General features: G+C 46.5%; 1 protein-coding gene across 1 annotated transcript in view; it reads right to left on the bottom strand.

Annotated features, from left to right (window-relative positions):
• Nucleotides 1-3,759: 3,759 nt before the first annotated feature.
• Bfsp2 (beaded filament structural protein 2) overlaps nucleotides 3,760-16,669 on the bottom strand; it is a 52,495-nt gene continuing 39,585 nt past the window's right edge. Inside the window, exons 5-7 of the mRNA XM_031344803.1 lie at nucleotides 12,210-12,341; nucleotides 5,395-5,615; nucleotides 3,760-3,984 (exon numbers count right to left, since the gene is read on the bottom strand). Coding sequence (XP_031200663.1) covers nucleotides 3,981-3,984; nucleotides 5,395-5,615; nucleotides 12,210-12,341 — 357 coding nt within the window. The 3' untranslated portion in view covers nucleotides 3,760-3,980. The remainder of the gene's footprint in view (nucleotides 3,985-5,394; nucleotides 5,616-12,209; nucleotides 12,342-16,669) is intronic.

A 16,669-nucleotide genomic window follows, 5' to 3' on the forward strand; every position in this document is an offset into this window, starting at 1 on the left:
CATAAGTTGTGCCCACTGAGGGCAGAGACATCGGCTCTCATGGAGGTTGAATTAGTAGGCAGTGGTTCTTGAGACCCTTTGGGGGGGGGGTCACCAGAACACTGTGATTAAGGGTCGCAGCATTGGGACACTGAGCGCCACTGAGTTAGAGCCATCTGACGTGGAATCGAACTAGGATCCTCTTGATGCTCTTAACAAGCTGAGCTGTCTCTCTACCTTCCAGACTCATAATGTTTTGTTGCTGTTGTTAAAACACTATCTTGTATTCTGGACCCACTCCATCCCACAAAAAAAGACTATTTTGTGCAAACTGGGTGTGGCGATACATGCTTATAATTCCACTACTTAGCTGGTGGAGAGAGGCAGGAGTTCAAGGTCATCATCCTCAGCTACTTAGCAAGCTTGAGGCCAGTCTGGGCCACATGACTGTCAAAACCAGAACCAAATCAAACCCTCAGTAGCAACAATAACAAAAAGAATAACAGTGTGGTGGTGCATGCCTTTAACCCCAGCACTCTGAAGGCAGAGGCAAGTGGCTCCCTGTAAGTTCTAGGCCAGCCTGGTCTACATAGTGAGTTCTAGGCTAGCCAGGGGTACATAGAAAGACTCTGTTTTTGTTTGTTTGTTTTTTTTTTAAAGAAAATAAAAGAAAAATAAACCTTATATAATATGTTGGGAATACTTACACTAAAAAAAATAAAATTAGTTATCTGATGAATTAAACTTATTATTTCTTTTTGCCAGTGTCAACCACTGCTAAGATCCTGTATTTGCCCAAATCCTATATTGCCCAGAGGGGCAATCTATTGGGCCAGCAAGCTGGTTCATCGAGAAAGGCACTTGTCATCAAGTCTGATGGCCTGAGTTTGATCCCTGGGATTAACATGGTGGAAGGAGAGAACCAGCTTTCAAAAGTTGTCTTCTGACTCCCCCTGCACCCTGCCAAGCTCTTCCCAACAAACAAATGGATGTAATTAAGAAAAAAGAGGTGCGGTGACCCACGGTTTATTGAAGAATGTGGGTAGGGCATTGAAACAATGAGCAGTTACTGGATAGCACTTACCGAATCCTGTTGTGGAGAAGCAGCTGATATCAGACCCAGATATCTATCTTCATGCCTCTGGGGACAAAATGAATTCAGGGAAGGGACCAAGCAAACTGTAAAGTGCCACTTTGCTTTGTTTAGTTCTTGCCCTATCAAGATCGTCAACCCATGAGGACATAAAAGATCTTCCTTTTATGGATCTCCCCCCCCCCCAATCTGTCAAAACATTTGAGCATCAGTCCATGCTTAAAAGCATTACCAATATCCTTGAAGTAAAATTTAAGGACATTGGGATGTCAAAGGATGTGGGGTCTTAAAGCTAATGGATGTTATTATGGTGTGTGTGTGTGTGTGTGTGTGTGTGTGTGTGTGTGTATGTGTGTGCTCACGTGCTCATGCACACACCTGGAATCCCAGAATCCATGGAGTTGAGTCATGCAGTATGGGAAGAGCTTCACTGTGCTTAGGAGGAATCCAGCCAAAGCCCTTTACCCATTTACTCCAGAACAAATGCTTGTCACCCCCCGGCAGCAGCCTCCCCCACCACCTGTCAGGGAACCACTGCCAACGGGTAATTGTATGGTGATGTTGTGAGAGGAAGTCTGATTTTAAAAAGGCGCTGGCAGAGTCCAGGGGCCAGCGGGGCCTTTTCATACCTGCTAATGAAGCCTCATTAGAAGCAGCAGGAGTCTGTGCTGGGAACTGGAAGCAGCAGTCAGTCATGATTTTCCCCTGCCAAAAGGTGATTAACTTTCTGACTCGCGGCACCTGCTCTCAGAGATGTGCAGGGCAGAAGTGTCTAAAACACACAGCCCCAACGCAGCGTGCTTCTGGGAGAAACTCTTGAGTGTGCGCACATATACTCTCCTTGCCTTCCAGAGGCTTCCAGATTCTGAAAAAACAAAACAAAAACAAAAACAAAAAAAATGCACGGGGTCCTCTTCACCTTCCAGGCCCCAGGCTGTATAGAGGTTGGAAACTGAGGTCTTGGTTTGGAAATAATAATTAATGATAATAAGACAGAAAAGAAGGCTACCACAGGACTTGGAGCAGCCAGTGTAGCTGAGGCAGCTGCATTGTCTTTCTAAGTGGCTTTTGCACCCAAGTGGTTCAATTAGGAGCAGTTCATAGCGAGCAGCTAGCGGGGAAGTGGAGGCTTGACTGAAATGGAGCGTAAGTGACGTCTTTCTATTTCTGGACTTCAGATACTGAGTTATGTAAAGACACTGTGTAGAGTTGAAGTAGCTGGTCTTTATGGGTTCACTTTCTCTGGTTCTGCAGGCCAGCAAGGAAATCTACCTAACAGAATCCCAACCAGGACAGCTTGCTTGTTTTAAAAAGTTGTTGTTTTGATTTGGTTTTGAGACAGGATTGCTTTGTATAACAGCCCTGGCTGTTCTGAAACTCTCTTTGTAGACCAGCCTGGCCTGGAACTCAGAGATCCACCTGCCTCTGTCTCCTGAGGGCTGAGATGAAAGGTGTGCGCCCTCACACCCGGCTGTTTGTTCTAAATAAAGATAAACAATGTTTATTGGTCTTTTTGGAACTTTACGTACGAAGGTCTTCAACTGCTCCCACACTGGGATACATCCCTCTGTTGGGGTGAGCAGCTCACAGTGACAAAGGGACAAAGACTGAGTTTGTCTTGGTCTAATTCTGGGTAGCTGGCAGGTAACAGAAACAGAAGTGTTTATTTTTGTGGCGCGGTGGTGGCGGTGGTGTGTGGTTTTAGAAGCACGGAGAGCCTGTGGTTGGACACAGGTGGTGGTTTCAGTTTTAATCTGAGGGCAAGAGAGTCTTGTCTGTGTGGGAAGCAGATACATGAATATATTTGGCTGGCCCAAGCCTTGAGAGGGCTGGTGTGGGGGCTGGCATGAGGATCTCAAAAAGAAATTTTGACGTTGCAAGTGGGTGAGCCACCACAACCTAATTAATCCCCCATGGTTGAAATTGATGGAGAGGTGCTATGCCACAGGCAAATGAGATGTATGTGTGCGTGTGTGTGCGTGTGTGTGTGTGTGTGTGTGTGTGTGTGTGCGCGTGCGCATGTGTGTGTGACATTTGCATGTGGCCAGGGTACCTGTCAAGTACAGAACTTTTCTTTTTAAAGATTTATTTATTTATTTTATGTATGTGAGTACAGATGGTTGTGCTCTTCATGTGGCTGTTGGAGATTTAAGTTTTAGGACCTCTGGTCACTCCGGTCAACACCACTCACTCAGGCCCAGAGATTTATTTTATTATTATAAATAAGTACACTGTAGTTAACTCCAGACACACGAGATTAAGGTATCAGATCTCATTACAGGTGGTTGTGAGCCACCATGTGGTTGCTGGGATTTGAACTCAGGACCTTTGGAAGAGCAGTCAGTGCTCTTACCCACTGAGCCATGTCTTCAGCCCCAGAACTTTTGAATGAACAACCTTTGTGTGTTGATAAAACCAGAACAGCTGACCTTGAGGCAATAGTGAGACTGATGGACTCACTCAACATGCTCAACATGCGGTCCAGAAACATCTGAGTGGCTCCCAGTACGGGAGTGTAGTGTAGAGTATAATCTTAGCATGCATGAGGTCCTATCCTTTGAACCAACAAATCAAACACACACACATACACATAAAATACCAACCCAAGTCCCCAAAGAGGCCCTGGGATCTGCAGATAGAGCAAAGGGTTTCTGCACCAACAGTGAGTTAACCACAAAATGGCAGACTGGGAGCCACACACAAAGTATTTATTCAGAGAGGCCTTGGCTGTTCAAGCTACAGACTACAGAAATGAGAGCGGAAGAGCCCCCTCCACTCCCAGAAGCTCCATCTGAGTCAACTGGGGAACCCAGCAGCAACTGAAGGTCTTCAGACATCTTCACTGGTGGGCTTCTGAGGAAGGCAGAGCTTGCTTTGTGGAAAGAGGAAGTAGCCTTTGTTTTTCCCATTAGCTGAAAAGAAACACACGCGAGTCAGAAGCGACAGACACAAACAGCATCAGTAAAGATACCACAGTGGGAGTGTGGGAAAGGAAGCCATGTTACGAGAAAGAATTTGGTCTTTGAAATAAGACAGTGCCAAGTTTGAACCCCTGTTTTGTGGTTTCATGGATTTTGGGCAAATGACTTCCAGAACTCTGGGATGTGAAGTCCTGTCAGTAATTGGGGATGTGTGGTGTTCTGGTGGGCACAGGAGGGACGTGTGCAGACCAGCCACTCAGTGAGTGCTTATGTTCTTGAGCTACATTCCACTCCCTTACTCCTCCACATTTATTTCAAATGACTTTATATATTTACTCATATGCGCGTAGGAATCTGAAGGATTTAGTTTTGTTAGGAACATCTGGCTTTCACATTCCACAGAAAGCAACTGAACAAAAAGACAGTTGGGGAAGAGACATGATGGTCTTTCCACTTGAAAGGAGGAGCTGGAAGGTTTGCAGGTGGCTCTGTGGTTGTTCATCCCAGCAAAGGGATCCTATGCTCTTTGAAAGAGGGCCAGGAAGCCTGGGCTCTATTCCCAGGGTTGCTTCAACCTGTGTGTGTGACCATGGACAATCTCTACCCCCCAATGTGGGCCTCCACCCCAAATGTGGGCCTTCACCCCGCATTTGGCCTTCCCATTCTTTCTTGAGTTGTGAGAGATTGGACAATGTGATCCCTAAGTTGTCTTCTGTGTTTTATTTTTATTTACTAGTATTTGTGTGTGTGTGTGTGTGCACATGTATATATGTGTGAGAATGCGCTAGTGTAAATGCTCACATACATATACTACAGTGCCTAATAGAAATCAGAGGGTGATTTTGTGACGTCAGCTTTTCACAAAAGGGACAGTGGCCAACTCCACCGTCATTCTTGACACCTTGTTTATCTTCCCTGTAGAGTCCAAATTACACAGAGTTTTCTCAGCATGCCTGTAGGCCAGTATGTCACTCAGATAAGAGAAAGTCGACAGGAAGCCTCCTCAAAATGTTTGAGAGTAGGGCTGGAGAGACACTGGCTCTTCTTCTGAGCACCTAGATTCAATTCCAGCACCCACGTGGTAACTTACAACCATCTAACTCCCCTCCCTTCTTCTGATTTCCACATGTACAACACAGGTGATTCACAGACTTGCATGTAGGCAGAACACCTACCCATAACATAAAGAGAAATAAAAATCTCAATTAAAAAAAAGGTTTAAGAGTCGTTCAAGAAAAAGGCTTTTTGTTTTTCGTTCTTGTCTTGAGTGAACTATGATGGTGGGGGTCATCAGTTTTATGCAGTGCTGGGGGTGAAACCCAGGGCACTGGGAATCCTAGGCAAGCGTTCTCTTTACTGATTCAGCCCCACCCCAAACGGAAGCATATCTCATGTCCATACTTGCTCTCCTCTCTGTCCAGCAGGGCGTGGTAGGATGCCACATCCTTCTGTAGCTGGCTCTTGCATGCCAGCAGGTGTGCCCGCTCCTGCTGCTGCTGCTCTGTCTCTGAGCGGATCTCTGCCAGCTCTGCCTCCAGCCTGCCCACCACAGCACCCAGGTTCTGCAGTTCCATGTCATGCCAATGCTGGGCATCATGCAAGGTGTTTTCCAGGCCTCGTTTCTACAAAAGAGTGAAGGGTCATCAGCGTGGGCAATCCAGGTAGGAAACTTGTGACTGACCTGTTCTATCTGTTTTCCTGATGGTGTCAACCCCGTAGAACGATAGATGTCAGTCTCTGGGGAAGAGTAAGAAGGCAACACTTTGCTCATGGGCTTTTTGCAATGGGCAGGAGGGAATGACCAGAGGGCAGCTGAAATGGCTGTGTCTGTCTGTTACTCTCAGTGTTTTTCTGTGATGTTTAATAATACATCATTGTCAGGTCTTGTCCTGCTGCTCCTTGATGAGTTTCAACCTCCTCATAGGGAGCTAGAGATCCTCCAGCAGGGATTCTGAGTCTGTGTGGCTGATGGCTACCTCCTTAGGTTACTAGCTTTCAGTTCGTGACTCCTGCATTGGTACCTCCAGTGCAGATGTCTCCCTCAGCTATGGGTGCTTCAGCTGGAGAAGCTGGGAGAAGATGCATCCCAGACTTCCCTTTGGTCATCACGGCCATGTACAGATTCTCAGTCCCAGCTTTTACACCTCCTGTGAGGCTCTCACATTCATGCTGCCTTTTTCCTCCCAACACCGTGGCCTGGGATTGGACGTTTATCACCTGAGGTCAGCTTGGAGGCTTCTTTGAGCAATACCCTGTTTTATTAGTCTCTGCATTCCTACATTCTCCACCCAGCTCCTAGAGTGCCTTGGCTAAAGTACACATCTGGGTTTCTTTTTTTTTTTTAAGATTGATTTATTTATTATATGTAAGTACACTGTAGCAGTCTTCAGACACACCAGAAGAGGGCATCAAATCTCATTATGAGTGGTTGTGAGCCACCATGTGGTTGCTGGGATTTGAACTCATGACCTTCCGAAGAGCAGTTGATGCTCTTCCCCACTGAGCCATCTCACCAGCCCCACATCTGGGTTTCTATCTCCTCTACTCAATTATCACACCAGTGGCTCCCAGGGAGCCCTAGAATGGTTCCCACGGCTGGCTCTGTCTTTCCATTTCATCTCCTACTCTATATTAGTGTCAACATTTCTGATCTTGGAAGCTTAAGGCATTCATATTGATTCTTTTTCCTCCTCCTCTTCTTCCTCCTTTTCCTCCTTCTCCTTTTTGTCTTCCTCCTCTTCCTCCTCCCCCTCCTCCTCCTTTTTGTCTTCTTCCTCCTCCTCCTCCTCCTCTTCCTCCTCATCGTCCTCCTTCTCCTCCCCCTCTTCCTCCTCCTCCTCCTCCTTCTCCTCCTCTTCTTCCTCCTCCTCCTCCTCCTCCTCCTCCTCCTCCTCCTCTTTTTTGAGACAGAGTCTAGAGCTAGAGTCTCACTGTATAGCTCTGGCCACTTATTATATAGACTAGACCTGGCCTCAAACTCAAAGAAATCCATTCATTTGCCAAGTTGCTGGGATTAAAGGTGTGCGCCGCTGCCGCCATCACCCCCCGGCCTTGCATATTGTTTCTTATACCTGCACTATCCCTCTCTATCTGCCCAGTATGCTGACTCAGTTTATTCCTACTCACCCCCAAGTTCAAGTTCAAGGGTCTCTTCTCTAGGAAGTCTTCTTTGATGGCCCTCAGTTCCTATTATAACCAAGTTGGGTTAGGAGCGCCCCCTGTGTTTCCATGGCTCTCCAAGCACATGCATGTCCCTGAACCTACCACAGGGCTCTTTCTCACAAAATGGTGGGACTTAGCAGAAAACTGGTCTCTGTACCCTCAGTGCCAGGCCAGGCGTTTGGTACATACGTGTCGCCTGGATGAAGGCACCTGCTACGTGGTTACATGTATTGTCCAGCTGCTCTCTTCCCATCAGTCTGAGAACCTGTTTCTTCTCATCTTTCTGTGTACTGTGCCCCGAAAGCTAGCACAGGCCAGTCAGAAACTAAGCACCAGCGTGCCCATATTTAAGAGCTCCAGGTAGAGTGGCCTTATAATTTAGTACCTGGCTTCGAGGAGACTTTTTTTCTCATTATTTTTATTTATTTATCTTATGTGTATGTGTATACTAAGTGTATGACCACCACATGTGTGCAGAAGCCCACAGAGCTCAGAAGAGGCTTTGGGTCCCTGGAACTGAAGCCACAGACGTTGTGAGCCGCTGTGTGGGTGTTGGGGGCAGAATCTGGGTCCTCTGCAAGAGCAGTAAGTACATTTAATTGCTAAGTCATCTCTTCAGCTAAAATTGTATTATTTTTAATTGTGTGAAGTCATGTGTGTCTGAATGAGGGTGTGAACACATGAGTGTAGATACCTGTGGAGGCCAGATGAGCCCTAGGAGCTGGAGGAATAGGCAGTTGTGAGTCACCTGACATGGGTTTCAGTAACTGAATGTGGGCCTTCTACAAGGGTGGCACATGCTCTTAAATGCCGAGCCATCTCTGCAACCTCAGTCCCTACTTTTTTTTTTTTTTTTTTTAAGATAGAGTCTTACACTATAGCTTTGGCTGTTCTGGAACTCATTATGTAGACCAGGCTGGACTTGAACTCACAGAGATCTGCCAGCCTCTGCCTCCCAAGTGCTAAGATTAAGGGCATGTGTTATACTGTCTATACAACAGATAAAAACATTTTTTTTCTAAGTTGGATTCAACCAACTCTTGATGAATTAAATTCATGTACCCCATCCTCCAGGGCATGTTTTTAAAAATAGACTTCTAACTGCTGTAGCCGAAATAGAAAATTCTTGTTGGTGGTGCTGTTAAGGAAAGTCATCATATTACCTAAATCTTGTAAGTGTTCATGTGTGTGTGGGGGTACACACGTCAGTGTGTGTGTATGCGTGTGTGTATATGTGTGAGTGTGTGTAAGTGTGTAAATCAGAGGACAACCTCAGACATCATTCCTTAGCGTTTACTTCTTTTTGAGGCAGGGTTTCCCTCTGGTCTGGAACTCACCCAGTAGCCTGGGCTTGTCCTCCCCAGTGCTGTTCATTACATGGGTATGCCACCATGTCCAGCTTCTCCCGCCCCCCTCCCCACGCCTCCCTTTCTCAATATGCTGCCTCAGAAGATGGAATTCAGGGCAAGTTCTTCAGTGACTGAGCTCTTTCCCCAGCCCAGAGGTATTCTTAACTCCACAGGGCATGTAAACTCCAAGTTAGATGCCCAGTCTAGTGCCTTTTAGGAAGCGGTGTGAGATACTATGAGCTAAGCGTAGAGCAGCCTCTGGCCTCAGTTGCTATTTGGCTTGGAGTATCTGAGAGCCCATTATAGCAGTGGGCATGCAGAAATGGCCTAGACTTTGAGAATCAGTTGTTCTCATGGCCTGAGGTTTTCTCTCTTTCATTTTATATAGGAAATAGATTTTTGTTTTGAGCAGGCTTCTAAACCTATGTCCTCTTTGTGAGTTGTTGTTGACACTGGATCTGTAATAGCTGTGATTTAGAGAAACACGTCACTGGAACATGCTTGGGCATATAGTTTTTTGCTTGGTCTATAGTTTCTTGTTCCATGTTCTAGGTGAGCCCTCCATGTGGCCCAAGGGGTTTCCTTGATGACTCCAGATTTTGTCAAGGGGTACACTCATAAGATCCATTATCAGAGATCCCATGGACCTTATCCCACCCATAAGATGCCATGTTCAACATCTTCACCTAACCCCCTGACATTCATTCTTTACTCTCTTCCACCTGCCCCAAGACACAGTATTACTACATAGCCCTGACTGTCCTAGAATTCACCAAATAGACCAGTCTGGCCTCGAACTCACTGAGAACTCTACTGCCTCCTGAGTGCTGGACTTAAAGGCATGCACCATTATACTGGGCCAAGCTCCTGATGCCCTAGAAGGACATGCTTGGTTCTTCAGAGATATTTGCGTCTGAGCAACTATGACCAGGCTCCTGTAGCCCTAGGGATATGGACAGCACCCCTAACACACTGAGACCACAGAGGCTCTCCATTCTTCTGGCTCTCTGAGGACTGAAAGAGGAGAGACTTTATGGAATTGTCAAATCACCCAGAAAGCAAGATAATAATTACTTTCGGTAAATTCTGGGCTTGAGTTCCACTAAATACAGAGTTCAGTAGGCCTAACGGTGCCTAGCTTCCAACACAAACAGTATCCTAGTGGCAAAGAGAGCTGAAAATCTGGCCAGCAAAGCTGTCTGGCTTACAAGAGTGATGGACACCATGTAACTATGTATGCACAGGTTGTTCTGACCAGGATAGCTGGATAAACTATCCCTTCCCCCTCACCCGCCATTCTCAGTCTATGCTCCTCATCTTGGCTGTAAAACACAGTAGTGGGAAGTCTGATCTATTGGAACCCACAGGGGAATACCACTGCTCTGAAGTCTTCTGGTTGGCATGTGAGTTCCTTTTTCCATTTGTCCTAACAGTTAGAAGCATGGGGTTGAAGTGAGGTGACCAGGTGGCTGAAGCTGCCAACTCAGGGTTCCTGACTTGGTGGTTATAGTTTTGCATAATAAGTTATAATAGATGTCATTTGTCGACTGCTTGCCAGTGTTGGGCACAGTGTAAAAAGCTTGACATACATTATCTAATTAGTCACCCCAGTGACTTTCTGAGGTCAGGTCTGTTCTGATCTTAGGATAGATCACATTTCCAAAGGCAGCTGCAACAATTATCACCATCCTGCATGGGCCTTCTCAATGTGACCTTGCCAAGAATCAAGGCTTCATCGGATCTCTTGTGATTGCTCTGACCAGTAGAATAAGATCTGCATGATACTCAGAAACTCCAAAGCTAGGAAGTCAGTGATCTGATCACTTTATGCTCACTCTATAAGGGAAACAGGGTGCCTCATCAGAAGTCCCGCCGTAGCAATAAGACCGCCATAATGCAAGGATCTCCAAGCTAGCTAGCTATATGGAGAGGTGTCAGAGAGCAGGACACAGAGTCACGATTGTGGAATCGCACATGTGAGCTGAAGAAGTCACTGTGGGTGTCTCATGGCCAGCAGACACCTCAAGGGATAAGGAAGAGCTGTCCCTGCTGACCTCTTCCTAAATCACAGGATGATAGAGCACATGATTCGCTGTTGCTGTAAGCCACCAAGACAGCAGGTACATAGGGCAACTAAAATAGATCCTTACTAGACAAAGGCAAAAATAGAAGCTTAGAGGGTCCTATGACCAGTGAGGAGAGGAGCCCGGGGTTCAAGATCACAGTCTAAACACTTGTCCCAGATTCACAGAACTTCCCTGTCTAGAAGAAGAGAAAAGACAGAGGAAGACTTCTTTGTGCGTGGGGACGTTCTAGACCCTGCCCCAACTCAGCCCTTTTCTATACCCACCAAAAAAATAAACACACGGCCTTCTATAGTGGGGCTAGTCTCCCCCTTGCCACTCCCTCACATGCTGAGCCTTGTGATTCTTAAGGTGACATCAGTTTCTCTACAGAAGTCATTGAATTCCCTAGGGGTAGAGGCTGTGTGTCTTATGTTTCCAAAGCACTTGGTATAGCTCCTGGAACATGGTGAGTTCTTATATAGAGATATAAGATATATCAATATAGTTATATTGATATAGATGTATAAACATGCTAACATACACACACAGTCCAACAACGCTCTGTGACTAGAATAATGGGGAAGATGCCATGCTATCATGATGGGGCTTCAGACCAAACCAGACCAGAAGGTGGAGTTTAATTTAGTCGTCTCAGGAGCTGTGTGGGGTTTGGTCCAGGATGCCTGTGAATAGCTAAATCTATAGACGTAACTCTTTTACAGAAATAGATATCACATGTGCCTATGATCTATACATTCCCCCTGCATGTTTCCTTAACGCTCAATGACGTATCTATGGATGGCTTACCCATGATACCATGTGCAGCCCGCTCTAGAGATAATATATAGGTTGTCATTTAGGAAACACTGATAAGAAATATGGGCCACCCACAGGCAGAACAGGTGCAGTGTTTTTTCCTGAAGATTGATTGAATCCACAGATGGAGAAACCATGGATACAGGGGCTGACTGTAATTATTTTAATTACTAATAATTAGTAGTTGCAAGGCACCTGCTTGCAAACCGCATGCTGTGAGCCCGAGCTTACTAGGCGTCTGGGGCTGTGTGCTCCGGAGGCAGAGCTTGAGACAAGGATCTTGGAGCTTATAAACCGTTCCGGGATTACTCTCAGGAAAGAGGGATGGGCTGAGGAAAAGGAGACAGGGCAGGGAAGGTGGTAAGCAAGGATGTAGCCTCCTTGAAAACTGGCTACAGCCCAATACCATGGAAAGCGCTGTACAGCTGTTCCCACGTTGAGCTAGTAGACTGGGCTTTCAAAACCAACAGCCTGTTACCGCCTGGGTCAAGGGCATGGCCTGCCTTCTTGGATCAGGAGACTTCTGCTTGGCTGATGGCAAGTCTCTGAGGAAGCAGGGCAGCTGAGAAGGGACAGCTGCCACTCGTTAGCAGCCAACATTCCCAGCAGGGGCAGGTAAGGGTTATTTCCACAGGGCCCTGCCGTGTCCAGGACACTTGTTAGGTATGAGTCAGTTATCTGATGATGTTCAGAGGTTAGAAGATGCTTCAGGCACCTAAACCGCATCCTGTGGGAAGGAAGCCCCTTTGCAAGCTCTGAACTATGAGACATCAAACTGACAGTTAGACACAAAAGCCACCAGGGCCTTTCTTGGTACACTTACCAGAGCCCGCAAAGATTCCGTCTCAGCCTGGAGACTCTGGACTTGGCGCGAAGCGTCTTGTAACTCTACACCAAGGGCAGCGGCCAGCTTTTCTTCTTGGGTCTGGGATGCATGGACCACCTCTGTCTGTTGCTGTGGAGTGCCAGGTCTCAGGGTGAGCTGGGATGAGTTTGTAAATCTGAACCCACCTTCTTCCTTAGTTCCTTCTAAACGGACTCTCTGCCAGACTAAAAAAAAAAAAAAATACCTCCCCCCTTTTTATAAACCCGCTAACCAATTTGTATACAAAAAAACCCCTGTTTTGAACCTTTGATGCCTAAAAATAGAATAGCATTCAAAAAGATTTCCTAAAGACTGGAGCTCATGGTGAAGTACTTGCTTAGCATGCACATGACCCTGGGTTCAACCTCTGCTCGCTCACTCTCGCTCTCTCATATTGAAAACAGTAAGATGTCTCCTCTCCTCCTTAACAACTCTCCTGTTTCCAGTTTCTTATGCTTCCTTCCATAAATACTTCGTACTCTGACTGATGGCACAGATACCACCCGAGATCTAGAAAGGAATTTTGCTATTATGTGAACATTTCAGATCTATGCTTGCACGAGCTAAGGTGGCTACGATGTTACTAGCCAATGTTGCATATTTAATCTATCATCCATATGAACATCCTTATGCGGTCCACAACTGTATTTATAGGTCAATAGGCATTGCCGCCTTCTCTCGTTTGCTGCAGTATGTGTTAGCCATTGGTTTCTGCCAGCATATCGAGGCGAGTATAGTCTGAGCAGCCACATAGCATTGCCTTGTTTGGAGGTTCTATCATTTATTTAGACTTCCCTGTTGGTGGACATTTCGATGGCTTCCAGGTTTTCCCTATTTCCTACAATGGTGTAACGAATAGCCTTAGATGCCTTGCATTCCATCCGGGAAGGCATCTCTGCGGATAAATTCTTTAGATAAACTGTCTTTATGTGAAGACAGAGTCTTATTATGTGCCATCAATCTCCCAATCCTCCTGCCTCAACCCCCAAGTGCAGAGAGTACAAGTGTACAAATTATCCTTCAGAGAACTTGGCACCCTGGGAGACAGTGCCAGGTCCCCACACCTTCTTCAGACAAGGGGCTTCCTTGTGTTGATTCATTTTACTTTTATGTGTAAGTATTTTGCCTGCGAATGTGTACGAGCACCATGTGTGTGCTTGGTGCCCATGGAGGTCAGAAGATTGCACTGAATCCTTGAAAATGGACTTACAGGAGTCTGTGAACCACCATGTGGGTGTTGGGAAATGTACCCAGGACCTCTGCAAGAGCAACAAGTGTTCTTAACTGCTGAGCCATCTCTCCAGCTCCAGGTTTTCTCTCTGGATCTTTATTTCTGATAGTCATATTTTTCCTTTAAAAATTTTTTTTTAAAAAAAATTACACTATTTATTTGTATGTGGGGGGCATGTTCGTGTGGGTGCACACATGCCACAGCTTATGTGGGTGCACACGTACAATGGATGATTCCCATGGTGGTCAGGGGACACTACAGGAGCCAAGTCTCCTTCCACCACGTGGGACTGAACTCAGATCATCAGGCTCGGTGGCGAGTCCTTCACTGCTGGGTCATCTCTCTGGCCTCAGTCCCCTTTTTATTGTATAGACCAGTGCAGCTGCAGTTGTGAAGATGGGGGGTGGGGGGAAACTCTGGGGGCTGGACCTTTTTTCCAGAGTGAGGTGGATGGGTTCTGATTCCTTCCACTGCACTCAGGGAAGCAGGTCCCCTGCTGGTTGATGATAAAATGAGGTCACTCTCTTTTTTCAGTACATTCTGATGTGCTATCTCTGAGCCAATGCTGTAGGCCGAGAGGTCAAGGAAGCCTTTATGGTCCCAGGCCCTGAAAAGGCGAGACTCAGTGTATTCATTTAGGGTATATGGTAAGATTCAAATATATTGACACCCAGGTTTTGAAATCTTGGCTCCATTTCTGGATTGGGAGAGCTTGCTAACATATTGAAATATGGTGAAGATTTTCACACTCAAAAATGATAAGTACGGGGCTTGAGAGATGGCTTAGTGGTTAAGGGCATTTGTGGCTCTTGTAGAGGACCCAGGTTTGGTTTCTCGTACTCACACAGGGGCTAATGACCATCTGTCACTCCAAGGAGATTTGATGCCCTCTCCTAACATCCAAGGGCATCAGGCATGCAAGTGGTACACACATACATGCAGGTAAAACACCCACCCATACACATAAAATAAAATAAAATAAAATAAAATAAAATAAAATAAAATATAAAAATCTTTTAGGAAATACACCTCTACTCTAATCCCAAGCACTTGTGATTCAGAGGCAGGCTTTGAATTTGAGGCCAACCTGGTCTACACAGTGAGTTCCAAGCTAATTAAGCATACATAGTGAGACCTGTCTCAAAAGACCCAACACACACACACACACACACACACACACACACACACACACACCCCTTGGCTAATCAGTGAGAGATCTTATATCAAAGATAAGGTGGAGAGCAACTGAGGAAGCTACCAACATTGACCTCTGGCCTCCCCATATGCACCCACACCTGAACACACAAACACACACATGTTATAATCATAATCAATTACTTAGGGCCTGAACTATTGGGGGAAAAAATAAAGGAAGAATGAGGAATTTTTTTTTTTTCGAAAGCTGACCACTTTTCTGATCACCATTGCCAGTCTCACTATGATGTAAAGCTGTGGGGTGAGGACTGAATGGGCTCTTAGGGGAGGAGGGAGAGTATAGCAAGCAAGCAGTGACATGCTCTGATGTCAGACATGGTCAGCGTTCCGATAGCTTGTGCACCCAGGCTGAGCTTCGGGAGCTCAATGTGTTGCCTGCCTTTCCCCAAGCACTTGCTGTGGGTTTGAGAGTCATGCAAGCTCTCTGCTTTGACCTAGAAGTGAGCGACAGCCTCGCAAGAGCACAGGTGTGCTTTCCAGACTTCACAAGATCATGACTGTGACTGTGTTGTGTTCTTTGTCACGGAGCAAGGCAAGCCTCGGCTCCTGGGGTCACAAGGGCTCCTGATCAAAAGGGGAGAGGGGTGGTGGCACTGCTTTAGAACAGCAGTTCTCAACCTGTGGGTCACGACCCCTTTCACAGGGGTTACCTGAGACCATTGGAAAACACAGATATTTAAACTAAGATTCATAACAGAAGCAAAATTACAGTTATGAAGAAGCAATGAAAATAAATTTATGGCATGAGGGATGGTGCTAAAGGATCACAGCATTAGGAAGGTTGGGGACCACTGCCCTAGAAAGACCCTGACAGCAGCCCTACTGTCTTCACAGACTCTCCATCCTCACAACCTTTAAGATGTTTCTCGCTCATTCTTAAGAGAGTGAATTGCAGTCTCCCACCTATGTGATCTTTCGGTCCGTCTGAGCCTAGCAGTTGAGTGTTAATCCCGACCGGGGGTGTGATGGCGAGCATCTGTAATCCTAGCACTTGGGGATGGAGGCAAGAGGAGCAAGAAGGAGTTCAAAGACATCCTCCGCGCCATAGATTATCCAAGGCCAGCCTGGGCTGCAGGGGACCCTGTCTCAAAACAAGAACAGTAGAGAACCAATAAAGAATACTGATCCTGCACTCAGACTACAGCTCTGCTGCTTTCTACACGTGCGGGCTTAGGTAAGTTTCCTATCTACTCTGTGCCTCAGTTTATTCAGGAATGGATGAAAATCAGAACTCCTATCTGGATGAATTGAGAGCTTCTCTAGCAAATGCTTGGCTGTCTCTGTCACATGGTAATCCTCAGGCAATGCTCTATTCTAGCGTTTTCCCGGCAAGTCTCATCTTGCTGTTTGGAATGGGGGCCTTTCTGTCTACTCCTGTGTCCTACCCCGTCAACCTCCTCACTGGGTGGTAGGAATTGGGTGTGCAACCTACTATTCCTCATGCCTTCTGGGTAGCTTAATGGCTCTTCACACCTAGGGCATACTCCACACCCTTCATGGTCAACAACGTGGTCAACAACATGGGCCCAGGACATGCTGGGGACTAGAGGAAAAAGAGGGCCTCCTGTGAACAGGACTAGACCAGATCTTGTCTCCATTAGGAAGATGGACTACTATGCTATTAAGCCTTATAAACCACTTTGGTGTCCTGCAGTACCATATTCTATTTAGCAGCAGAGAGCCTTTAATAGGAAAGCTATGTATCCCTAACTTAACATCTCCCCCCCCCCCCCCCCCCCCCCCCCCCCCCCGCTGCCCAATGCAAGATTTTATTTGGGAGAAGTCTGGAGACCAGTCAGCCTGCCTCAGTGATGCAGGGCTTCCTCGGGGTTGTATTAGAAAGTAGTGTGACGTGCCAGGCAGTGGTGGCACATGCCTTTAATCCCAGCACTTGGGAGGCAGAGGCACTTGGGAGGCAGAGGCAGGCGGATTTCTGAGTTCGAGGCCAGCCCGGTCTACAGAGTGAGTTCCA

Source organism: Mastomys coucha, unplaced genomic scaffold, assembly GCF_008632895.1.
Source record: "Mastomys coucha isolate ucsf_1 unplaced genomic scaffold, UCSF_Mcou_1 pScaffold23, whole genome shotgun sequence".
NCBI classification, from domain to species: domain Eukaryota; kingdom Metazoa; phylum Chordata; class Mammalia; order Rodentia; family Muridae; genus Mastomys; species Mastomys coucha.